Source organism: Eleutherodactylus coqui, chromosome 3 (assembly GCF_035609145.1).
Source record: "Eleutherodactylus coqui strain aEleCoq1 chromosome 3, aEleCoq1.hap1, whole genome shotgun sequence".
Lineage (NCBI taxonomy): Eukaryota > Metazoa > Chordata > Amphibia > Anura > Eleutherodactylidae > Eleutherodactylus > Eleutherodactylus coqui.
Genome location: NC_089839.1, coordinates 106,290,038 through 106,303,091, shown reverse-complemented (window position 1 = coordinate 106,303,091; position 13,054 = coordinate 106,290,038). Strand labels below are relative to the sequence as shown.

Sequence of the window (13,054 nt, the reverse complement as noted above, 5' to 3'; positions counted from 1 at the left end):
CGAGAGCCCACCGGGCCTCGTGTTGTGCAGCAGTGGTGCAGCGAGAGCCCACCTTCTTATTTCCCCTTTCATCTTTATTATGGGCTGCAAAACTAAACCTGAACCTTCACCCTCAAATGGTGCTCATTATTAAATGATTAACCTCATTTGCATGTTAATCAGCTCCCAGGAGATTTATTTACAGAACACCATGTGGTCTGTTCGTCTGTTCTTTAAGTACATGTCCATTGTTCTGCCTCAGGGCTTCCAGCTAATAACTGTTATCAGCTCTGCCCACTGAGAAGTCGGCAAGCAGTCCCTCTTATCAGGGACATGGCTTGTATGCTGAGCTGAACTTGGCGATGGACGAAAAGTGCACAGTAAGTGCATGATGGGGTACACCTTTACACATGGATGATTGCTCAAAAGCCCGTTTGGATGAATTTTGAGCGATAATCACGTGTAAAGGCCCATTTAGACACGATTATCGCTAACAATTCGCTCAAACGGCAGTCTGAGTGACCTTTTTGAGGGTTCACTTTTGCATAAGTGTGTAAATGAAGGCTCATGCTTATGCAGAAGACAAGCGAGACCACTATTTTCTGCATACAACTCTAGTCTTCTCGGAGCGCTCAGCTGGTATACAGCTGAGCACTCCAAGCGGGGTATACAGAACACAGCTGGAGCGCTGTCTTTTGCATAATTCTGCTGTGTTCTCCGAGCGGGATACCGGTGAAACATTAGTATCGGGTATGCCGCTGAGAACTCGGCGTGCGGCACTGATGAGGCTCATCATTCTCTTTCAGCTTGCAAAAACTGCAAGTACTTATTGAAATGCGACTGCTGCATGCCTTTTTTTTTTTATTATTATTCTGCACCTATCTGGATCTTCATAGTGGTCATATTAAATACCTTTTTTTTTTTTTAAATTTTTTTAACACTGAAATATATAGATAATAAAAAAATTTTGCAGCTTGTCCTGCCCCAAATTTTTGGATTACAGTGACCCATTCACGTCGATGGGTGCAAAAACGAGCGTGCATGGAGGACATCAGTGGGCACTCTGTGTGTTTTTGTTTTTTTACTGATCATTGCTAAGCAACTAGAGAAAAAAAAATTGGGTATCCTTTAGTTTTTTGCACACGAGAAAAAAAAGAAAGGCCGACTGCACACAGATCACACACGGACATAATAAAAGGAAACATGCCATTTGTCATACGATGTGTGCATTAAAATTTTAGGTTGTGTTTTTCTTTTCTTTTTTTTTTTTCTTTGTGGGTTTGTTTTTTAACACCAAAATCTGACGTGCTCATGTCAACCATGCCTAACGATGTCAGAATTGTATAAAGCACACGTCAAACACAAAGCTGAATCCGGCCCACCACCTCATTTTATGTGGCCCATCAGCCGTGCAGCAAACTAACAGACCTTTCACTCAAGCAGCCTGCAGCGGTGATCTGGCGGCAACAGTGCAGAATCTGTGACCACTAACCTCTCCCGCCAGATTCTGCATGTAGTGCAGATTCCGAGGCAAGAGGTCAGTGGTCAGACTCAGAAGCGTCTGCCACCGGGCCAAAGCTTCAGACATAAAATGCCTGTAAGGGATGCTGGCTGGCCAGTCCAATAAGGGGAAACCCCCAATCGCTGCCAGACCCGCCGTGGGCTACCCCATCACTGCTCAATCTTAAAATTACAATCGGCCCTTTGAAGGCAACCATAAGGCTGATGTGGCCCCACAGTGAAAATTAGTTTTGCCTTGTCCACAGGCAAATTAAGAATTAAAATCCACAACGTTTTTCACGCACGCAGATCCGTGCCCCATAGGAATGCATTGACCACCCGCAGGTAGATAAATACCAACGAATGGTCAATAAAAGTGAATTAAAAAATTTCTATAGCATGAAAAAAAATGGACATGCTCCATTTTAGTGCGGATCACGCGTGCGGAAGCTCATAGAACACATAGCTCAATTGATCTCCCACATGAAAAATAAAAGACCATTACAGAGCATCCGCACTGCATCCGCAGCCCAAATCCGCGTTACAAATCCGCAGCGGATCTGAATGTCCCCGTGGACATGAGGCCTTAAAGGAAATGAGACCTAATTTACTTTCAGTACTTCTGTCTTGGATTGTTCACGTCCCGAGTTTTAAATCTGTTGATTATTATTATTGAGACATTTGGAGGAAGGCGTCCCACTTAGTAAGGCCTATGTACCGTGTTTCCACGAAAATAAGACAGTGTCTTACATTAATTTTTGTTCAAAAAGGTTTAACTTTTTTACATATATAGCTGCCTGGGCACTATTTAAATTGACCTTTTTAATAAACTGTTAGCAGGGCTTAATTTTGGAGTAGGGCTTATATTACAAGCCTCCTCAAAGCCTGAAAAATCATTTTGCATCCTCACAAATTCTGGAAAATCATGCTGTGTCTTATTTTCTGGGTATGTCTTATTTTCAGGGAAACGGTATGTGTCGGTGTTCCAGAGATTAGGTTTGGGTAGTACTTACATTTTCTATCCTGTTAGTTGTCTGCCGCTACAGGTGGAGGTCGGACTTGGTGCGGTTGTATCTTGGCTCTTACAGCTCCTTGCATGGACTCCTATGTAAGAATATCGGTAACATATTCACAAATACTACTGTACAGAATGGTATAAACCAAAAGGCTGGGACTAAGGCGCAACCCTTAAATGGGCATACACCGTTTTGATTCAGTAAAACCAGCCTAAACACAACGCATTTCGAAGCAATGCTTTTTCTATGTTGTGTTAAGCGTAATTGGGCCTCGTTCCCATATATACATACATTTTTTTTGTTGTAATCCATAACTATGGGAATAGTTCTGGCATCCGTTGTATCACTGGACGTCTCCTCTACACCTAAGATGCTGTTTGCTTACTGTGGGTGCTGGATCGGTACACACACCATCGGTTGTATCCGGCATGGGCATAAAGCAACTCCAGCTGAATTAAAGGAGTATCAATTATTACAGGCTGTATGGAAAATATACATTTTGGTTTTTAGATTTTCTCTTTACGTTTCTGGTAGGAGTGAACTATGAAATATCATTTATTTCACCCATCTGCCTTGTACCTTCCTGACGTTTTATGTGTCTTACAGGCTCAGATAGCTTTCCTTCAAGGAGAAAGAAAAGGACAAGAGAATTTAAAGAAAGACTTAGTCAGAAGAATAAAGATGTTGGAGTATGCTCTAAAGCAGGAGAGGTACGTCTCTGGGTGTAGCTCCACAATGCATGACTCTGGTTCTGAGCAATGTTTATTCCGGCAGTCGTTGTCAAACTTGTCTTTTGTCTTGTACAACTGGTTTGTTATGGACAATTACATGCTCACCTGTGACTTTGGGAGAAGCTGCAGTCCGGGTGGAGCTTTGAGAATTGCAATCTTGTATAATGGTTTAATGGAATAATATAAAATACCATATGAATATAGTTGTAATGGGATTAAAAGACATGATCTTAAAGGGAATTTGTCACCATGTTTTTGCAGCTTTGCCCTAATGTAGTACCTGTCACACTGATTACAGTGATATGTCTGCTGTGTGAATCTGTGGAGTAGTTTTGGAGAAACTTGCATTTTATTAGTATCAGCCAGACACAGAAGTAGTCCTGCATATTTATGAGCTGCAGGCTGGCCACACCCACTCCGCCATCCACCCAATGATTGGCATCTGTCTATGCACCGTAATAGGCAGAGAGCTGTCAATTATTGGCTTCAAGTAGTTCTCTATACACCTGATTTGCTACCACTGATAAAATGCAAGTTTCTCCAAAACTCTGGCACAGATCACACAGCCACAGCAGACATATCACTGTAATCAGTGTGACAGGCACCACCCTATGCTGCCCTTAGAGGTGTGCAAAAACATGGTGACAGTCTCTTTAAAGGGGTTGTCTCGCGAAAGCAAGTGGGGTTAAGCACTTCTGTATGGCCATATTAATGCACTTTGTAATATACATCGTGCATTAAATATGAGCCATACAGAAGTTATTCACTTACCTTCCCTGCGCTGGCGTCCCCGTCTCTATGGCTCCGTCTAACTTCAGCGTCTAATCGCCCGATTAGACGCGCTTGCGCAGAAGGGTCTTCTGCCTTCGGCTCGGCAGCAGCGGCGTTCTGGCTCCGCCCCCTTCTACGCGTCATCGCGTAGATCCGCCCCGTCACGTGTGCCGATTCCAGCCAATCAGGAGGCTGGAATCGGCACACGTCATGGGGCGGAGCTACGCGATGACGTGTAGAAGGGGGCGGAGCCATAACGCCGCTGCTGCCGAGCCGAAGGCAGAAGACCCTTCTGCGCAAGCGCGTCTAATCGGGCGATTAGACGCTGACGTTAGACGGAGCCATGGAGACAGGGACGCCAGCGCAGAGAAGGTAAGTGAATAACTTCTGTATGGCTCATATTTAATGCACGATGTATATTACAAAGTGCATTAATATGGCCATACAGAAGTACTGAACCCCACTTGCTTTCACGAGACAACCCCTTTAAGGCTGGGCTCACTCGAGCAGATTTGATTTGTGGATTCCACGTGGAATCTCCGTGGTAAAATGCAGGCATCAAAACGCATGTATTCTTTTATTTCTCCCAGCAAAAGAAACCTCGTAAGCTTGTAGATATGATACCTTTTATTGGCTAACAAAAATACATGGTGTAATAGAGAGCTTGCGAACCTCCCGGGCTCTTCGTCAGGCTAAAATGGAATAGATCCGAAGAGGCCTGCATATTTATACACACGTACTTATGACAAGGCACAGACATGGATGTGATTGGTTTGCACGTAAAAGGAATACTGCAATAGTATCAAACCTTTGTTTTATTTCTCCTTCATACTCGCAGATACGAATTGCGCCTTCCGCAAGCAGTAGAAAAATCGCAGCAATGCTCTAGTTAACTGTGGATGCCGCGAGGACGGCCTCCATTTATGTCCCTGTGGGTACCTGCGTCATCGTAGGAAAGACAAACACCTTCTACTGCGCGCGATCACCTGCAAGCCTTTGCGGTCATCAGGAATACACATTAGTGCCGTAGGCAGGGTCACCGGATAGAATCTGCTGTGGGCCTCCCGCATGTGGAATCCATCCCGCTTGTGTGACTCGAAGTGGATAATTAGCTGCACAAACTTTCATCCACACGCTCATTGACTATTATTTCATGTAAATGGGGTAGCGATCAGATAATACCGGCTGATTGCATCTTTTATGCGGCTGAAAAAATGTTTGCAGCGGCACATCGCCCTGTGTAAATGGGCTATGCTATGGACAGCAAAGAAAGCGAATGGGAAGCAAGTGGGATCGTTTGCCCCGATGCTGTTTGCATCAGTGTTTGTGAAGGCCATCTAAGAAGCACTAATTGATTTAATTGTTAATCTGTGCTAAAATTGAGCTCTGTAAAAGGGCCTTCATATTTAGCCCCTTCCTGACGAGCCCTGTACATGTACGGTGCGCATCCAGCTCTCCGTCCTGCAGTTTTCTGTCTTTAGTGTTGAATCTGTCATAAACTTTAGGCCACGTCACTTCCAGATTTGGCAAAGGTAGTGCAAAATTAGAATTGCACAGACATATTTAGCAGCACTTTACAAATCCGAGGCTGTATGTGCAGACTTTACATACAATATTTAACTAAGACGCAGTTTGAAGAATAAGTGGAGGCTCTGCTCACAAGAACGTATATGCACACTTTGCATTGATTGCAACAATTTTGTGTTGCAGTTGACACTAAACATTGGAGTCAATGCATTGATGAATTCCCCCTCTATCGGGCCGTTCTCCTGCTTTTCCTCCTAGAAATATATGAAGAAATTGTAGACTGGGTGTTACCTGTTGGAGGTGTCCATACAGTCTAGCAGTGTCCAATTGGTTCTACCAGTATCAGACTATGTAGGGACACACCCCTTCGACCAGGGAAATGTAACGCCTACTTGTCCATTTAGTCCTAAATAGAAATGGCAGAGGAAGCACAAGTTATGAGAAAAGATGCTTCAGAATTAAAGGGGTTGTCCCGCGCCGAAACGTGTTTCTCCCCCCCCCCCCCCCCCCCCCCCCCTCCGTTAGGCGCGAGACAACACCGATGCAGGGGTTAAAAAAGAACACCGGACAGCGCTTACCTGAATCCCCGCGCTCCGGTGACTTCTTACTTACCCGGTCAAGATGGCCGCCGGCATCTTCTCCCTCGGTGGACCGCAGGGCTTCTGTGCGGTCCATTGCTGATTCCAGCCTCCTGATTGGCTGGAATCGGCACGTGACGGGGCGGAGCTGCACGGAGCCCCATTCAGAAAAGCAGAAGACCCGGACTGCGCAAGCGCAGCTAATTTGGCCATTAGACGGCGAAAATTAGACGGCAACCATGGAGACGAGGACGCCAGCAACGGAACAGGTAAGTGAATAACTTTTGATAACTTCTGTATGGCTCATAATTAATGCATAATGTACATTACAAAGTGCATTAATATGGCCATACAGAAGTGTATAGACCCACTTGCTGCCGCGGGACAACCCCTTTAAGGGCCTATTGCACATAACGATTGTCGCACAAAATTGGTTCAAACGAACAAAAGTGAGTGTTAATCGTTACGTCTAAACGCAAAGCTATAGAGCACGACAGTCCTCCCGTGTGAATGGGGCATTACTTAATGAGGAAATAAGGTATTTACTAAGGCTCAGACAACACTTGGCCACGGCAAGGGTCGCAAAGTTCAGCCTCAGACGTTTTGCAACCCAAGACTGGCGGTCGTGATGAGTTGCAACTTGCACTATGAATCATTCATCTCAGTATGTGTTCCAAGTCTCAGGACTACCGGGCGATCTGTGGTCTCGAGACACTTGTATAAGAACATGCCAGGAGAGGGGACTTGTCTGGTAAATGCTCCAAACAGGATCTTTACTTTTCCAACCACCCCTTTATTTTCACAAGTATTTATTGGTATCTTCTGCCCTATATTATCATACTGTGAAAAGCTTACATTTAGCAATGCTTCTGATTTGCTTAGGCCTTAACTCAACTATGACGCGATGATTTCTCCCTTTTCAGATAGGAGGTAAATAATAAAACCCTTGCTATTCCCATGTGGGGATGATCTGCTGCTGGAATGCTGGCTGTATGAAGAGATAAGACTTCTTAACTGACAATGGCAATTGTTAGCCGGCGGAGCAATAATGTGCCTGTGGGGACAATGGCGTCCTTTCCTGACTTCTCTGTAATAATGAGAGCATATCAGGATGCCTGCGTGTGTGTTGTGTATGCCAAAAATATCTCGCATTATTCTCTTTTCTACCGCTAGAGCGAAATATCACAAGCTGAAGTACGGCACCGAGTTAAATCAGGGAGATATGAAACCACCAAATTATGATTCCGGTAAGATACCTTGTTCATAACGCTTAAGGGAAAATTCCTTTGCATAGTCCAGTTTTAATATTTTCTACCCATAATTTACTGCATTGTAGAAATGTGAATATGACGCTGTAATACAGTTTACACATGTACTGTACCTTCATGAAAAATATACTTGTGTATATTCCTTAATTACAAGTACATAATTATCCTCGCTGCAAGGTTAAAAATCGCAGCAAGCTCTATCTTTTGGCGCTCCCACAATACACGTTGTATTCAGTAGGACCTTAAAAGACCTTGCATGGCACTGACACACTGTGCGATGTGCATATCAAGTGAAATGTCATGTTTCACATTGAAAACAATGGGAATCCCTTGCGATCCTCTGCATGTGAAACAAGCGCCTGAGGATCGCAAATTCACAGAAGCGATGCAAGGTGTAGCTGAAAAATTCATGTTGGCAGGTGCCATATCTTGGCCCGATCTCGGTCACCCGTGTGATTGTAGCCTAACAATAGGCGAGATGCACCACATTACTCTAAAAAGAGCAGCAGTTCCATGATTTAAATTGACCCCTTATGGATGCTGCGAGCCTTCATTGTCATGAGCTCTGCACTCTCACCCTTCGAGAGCCTTTTTTTAAGGAGATTTGTATTTAATGGGACCATTTAATGTACCATATATTGTAGCTAAAAAAAATATAAAAATAAAAACCTGTAATTTCTTCAATGTTTTGAAGAAACACACACACAAAATAAATCGCCGGCGGATGATGCTGTGTGAAGCTTTCAAGAACATTGCTATGGAAAGCGCATCGCCGGTGTCCACAAGCGGGGAATCATAGCGATTCTCTGCTTGTGTGATTTAAATTGCGGCATACTACGAGTCTCCGCGGTGAGCCTGTCAGCTCATCCCCGGCGGTGGAATATCGCTGGCGATATTTCGCCTCGGCCGTGGACAAGGGGCGTTACAGTGGGCTCAGCTCCTGGGCCCACCCCATACTTGTGTACATCAGCTATATATATATATATATATATATATATATATATATATATAATGGAGTTAAGGAATGAATCTCTGCTTTGTCTCTGTATGTGGTCAGGGCTAATCTTATAGTTTGCAGGTGACTTTGTGGTCATCTGTGCATTATTGACAGATGAAACTGGGGGGGGGGGGGCTGTATGTTATTTTTTCTATTCATCATTTTTACACCGTTTCTAGTAACTTTGTCTTTCTTTCATCAGTTATCATTAATTTTCTTTTTCTATTAGATGAAACAAACGAGACGGACGTCCAGCCACAACCGCAGAACAGCCAGTTTATATGGAAACAGAGCCGACAATTACTACGACAGTAAGTGACTCATCGTATGGCATATCGTAAGCTACAAGTATGGGGTTGATCATGCGGAGATATTTTGGGGGTCGGTGTTTTCATGATCGGTTTTCTCTGCAGGCCTCTACTGTACTTCTCTTTGCATTGCTTCTGTAGCATTCTATTCCTGCATTGTAATGAATAGTGCATTGTACCAGGGGCGACTGTGTGACTGTAGAGGCTGGTAGAGACAATCCTTGCAGCTGGTACCAGTTGATTTACTAGCGGTACGCTGCACTGGGTGCCATTGTGTAAGTGCTGCCGTGCCGTTGGAGGGGTATATGCTGTTTTATATATTCCCAAATTATACTGATGATATGAATACTGCCATTTTTCCTCTAGGTATCTGCAAGAGGTCGGCTACACAGACACCATATTAGAAGTGAAATCAAAACGGGTGCGTGCATTATTAGGGATTTCTGCTGATTCTTCAGACCGACTCACGGATACAAATCAGGACTCCATGGTAAATGGCACAGAGACCGAGCTTCCCAACCCACTGGTTATTGGGTACGTTTCATTTTGGCTTTTTTCAATTGTGATAGCAAGTAGATGAATGACAGTAACATTAGATCTTTCATGTGAAGGAGCTAGGATTTGTATAGTGCTTTGTTGTATATCCTTCGGTAGATGTGTATGACTAAATGTTTCTCTTATTGAACACTTATCGGGCCTGTTTCATGCTCTTGGGAACAAGGCAGCTATATAGCTTTAGTAGTCAGAGAGAAATGCAAACTAAAGTGTTTCTTCATGTTTAAACCTATTTTCTGTCACAAGAGTTAGCATTTAACAACTTTATGCTCCGTTATGGAAGCTAGAGGATTGCCAGTTTTGGATGGTGACTACCTAATGGAAATAAATTGCTCTATAACATTGAGTTTACCCTGTTTCCAACAACTTGTGACGGTATTAAAGTTCAGTTTTTCCTCCTTAAAAAAAAAAAAAAATCATAACTCTTATTTATCCATCAATATAGATTTCTAAGGCACCGTTCTTTTTCGGGACAGATTTTATTTTTTAATGGTGGTATTTAATGTACCATATAGTGTACTGAGAAACGTTAAAAAAATCTTAGTGTGGTGAAATGGGAAGAAATGCAATTTTGCCATGTCTGGGGGTGTGTCTTGTTTTTGCTGTGTTCACACTGTAGCAGAAATGGCATGATAACTTTCTTTACTCTTTGGGTCAGTACGATTACTACGATACCAAATTTATATAGTTTTTCTGTGTTTTTTTTATTTTTTTATTATGAATATTGTAAAGAGAGGGGTTTCAAACGTATTATCCCCCCCCCCCTTTTTTTTTTTTTTCTTTAAACTGATTTTTGCACTTTTTTTTTTTTTAAGCTTCCATAGGGGGCTTGGAACATATACGATGCATTGATCACTCCTGCAGTAGGATATGATACCATAGTATTATTATACTTCAATCTGACAGGCAGTGTATGGCAGCCTCAGACTCTTGCAGGGTCCGCAGCTGCCATGGTAACCTAATGACAGCATGCAATCTCATTGTGGGAAGGGCTTTGATCAGTGCATTTAAATGCTGCTTTCAGAATTCACAGCCGCATTTAAAGGGTTTCCAGTCGCAATCAGGGTGAGCGCTGATCGTGGCTGTTGCTACCAAGTGTCAGCTGTGACAAAAGACTGCTGCTGATCCCCCTCCATAAAACACCAACCCTCCGTGACGTAGCTGTACGTTCTGGAGCGTTAATGAGTTATAGGGGCTTCCAGTAATCTGTTTTTCTGCTGAATGATATTCCAAAGGTTTGTTGACTGTGATCACCAATTAGTGACGTATCCTAGATAGACTACCAATTTTAAACCCTGGAAAATTCCTTTAAATATACCTATAAAAGCGTATGGTATAAAATCCTACCTACAATGTGGAATGATTACAGGTTCACGCATCTCGGACGAACGAGTTGGTCCACATGATTATCTGTTTATGTTGATCCAGTTGCTCGGAAAGCTGAAAACATCTTTTGACTTGTGCACAGTTCAACACATCACAGCTGATTTAAGCTGTAGCCACTTTGATTTGATGATTACAGTAAATTGCCTTACTGGTGGATTCTTCTGTGACCAAATTTCTACCTGGCCTCAATGTCCATTGTGAGCCCGTCTACATACACTCTACCATTATGGATGACGCTGGCATTAACTGGCACAATAAGAAAGTTTTAAAAATAATTATTTCAAAAAGTAAATTTTCTGAAGTGTTTTTGATTAGTCATTAAGGAGTCTGTCTTGTGTAATCATTATTTTTTATGACCTTACTATTCAGCCTTACAATTTCTTCCTAAATAAGATGATGGAAGCAGCACTTGGCCGCTACTGAGATCTCAGCGGTATTCTTGGCGACCAATGTCAATATGACTTTGGACTGCTGCTTTCATGCAGTGACAGTATGGAGGAAGCACTTGTATAAGACACTTGCTGCATTGTACTGACCCCTATAATAGCATATTGGTGCAGTGTACCAGTATCTGATTGCCTGTGAACATTATAGGAAAAAATAATTTGTTTTTTTATTCACAAGGGGACCCTAGAAGGACAGAAAAATTAAACTGCTTTTAATGTAGTAAAAGTACTCCGACCCATTTTTTATTCCGCATGTAACTAGTCCCCCCAATGTGTATGTTGGCTGGTATTACCTTGTTTAGTTATTGCTTTCTATTTGAAAGTTCATGGAGTCCTTTTGCTTAGATGATCATGTGACCACCTTCGCTTTGTTCTTTCAAAAAAGTCAGCACAATCATCATAATTCCTGAGTGATATATTAGGTGGACTGTACCACACAAGCTCTTTAGAGGGGGACACAAGCAGTTTCTACCGTGAGGATTAGAGGCTCCTGTCACATAATTATAATGAAGGAGGTCACAGCTCATCCTTCTGACTGTAAACTTATGGTCTGCAGCTTATTTAGATGATTATAGAAGTTGATGATTTAGAGTAGAGATAGTACAGGCTCTAGCTGCTCATTGATAGCACAGAACAGTGAAAGAAAACGGGGAGAAGTCTCATCATTGAGATGGTGCTTGATAAGAATCAGACAGGAGGCTGCACTGCATGAAAGTGACTGCAATATACAGATTAGACCTCCTGGGTGTGATAGGAAATCAGGAGAGGAGTGCGGATTGAAACACAACCTGCTCTACCATCCGAAATAAGAGTTGGGGAGTGTGCAAGTAGCAAGAAAATTGGAGTTGAAAAGGTTAAAGACTGCCAGAAACTACCGTTGCAGATTCTGCCTGCACACACTGCTAGTTTTCCAGTTAAAACTAACCCCATGATGGGATGGTCGGACCCAATTATAAGCTAATGGGGTCTATTGCTATATGATGTCTCTACGTGATGGTCACTACTAGAGAAGCCATGACACTGATGTGAGCACAGCCCAAGTTACTCTCAATTCAGTATGCACAACATACATGGCTGTTGATTTTAATATTTAGTACAAAAGAACTGCCTGGAGGAACGTGGAGTGAAAGCGATGGGTTTTGTGTAGGAGACGTGACAAGCTCTAATTACCAGGTTGTTTGAATGACATCTGCCTTTTTTGGGCTCAGAAAACTGGAATTTCACATTCTTATATAATTCTTTTTAAGTTCTTCAGTTTTCTGGATTTTATTGCGCTCCCAATGAATCTCTGTATTGTGACATCTACCCCTTTAAGGAAACCGCCAATGTAGCCGTGTTCAAGCCGATCTGTCAGTGTCCTGTCTGCTGCCATTCAGTAAATCAGTTTACATAATTGATCTGTTTCTTCTTCATTTAACAATAGGAAACCAGACATGACCGACTCGGCCTCCGTTCTCGAAACCTTTAAATTTCTGGAAAATGCTGCTGCGGAGTTCAGTGATGAAGAGGATGAAGATGAGACTGACGGCAGAGATAAAACCATTATAGATTCTGCAACGGTAAATCTTTAGACGCTGCTTGTATTCTGCTCATTAGAAATGAAACGTCAACTAAAGGGTCACTTTTAGCTAATAGTACCATAAATGGAAGCATGAAGAAGGTGCTTGTAGGTCAGATGACTTTTACTTTGCATTACCTGCATCACATTAATGAGGACTTGTAAGATTCTCATATCGGCCAGCTGTATAGCTTTGGGTTTGGAGTCAGCAGGACATGACAAGTCCTCTTCTTAAAGCTGCCTGCAAACGCCAGCTGAATCCAACCCTGACAGCAGCGTCGTCCGTCCGAGCATACTGTCATTGCTGTTTTTAATCTGTACTGCAGGTCGCCATCGGACGTGCGGCGTACAGATTTTTTTATCTTCAAAATTTTTTTTTTCTTACCCTGCTCCGTCGCTAGGGAATGATGTGTAATTCACAATCTGTCTGCAAT

The 13,054-nt window shown here is 42.9% G+C and overlaps 1 protein-coding gene across 3 annotated transcripts in view; it reads left to right on the top strand.

Annotated features, from left to right (window-relative positions):
* STRN (striatin) overlaps positions 1 to 13,054 on the top strand; it is an 85,218-nt gene that overhangs the window by 36,431 nt on the left and 35,733 nt on the right. For all 3 annotated transcript variants that reach the window (XM_066595935.1, XM_066595933.1, XM_066595934.1), the window contains exons 2-6: positions 3,102 to 3,205; positions 7,276 to 7,349; positions 8,597 to 8,678; positions 9,042 to 9,209; positions 12,486 to 12,621. In XM_066595935.1, the coding sequence (XP_066452032.1) occupies positions 3,102 to 3,205; positions 7,276 to 7,349; positions 8,597 to 8,678; positions 9,042 to 9,209; positions 12,486 to 12,621 (564 nt within the window). The remainder of the gene's footprint in view (positions 1 to 3,101; positions 3,206 to 7,275; positions 7,350 to 8,596; positions 8,679 to 9,041; positions 9,210 to 12,485; positions 12,622 to 13,054) is intronic.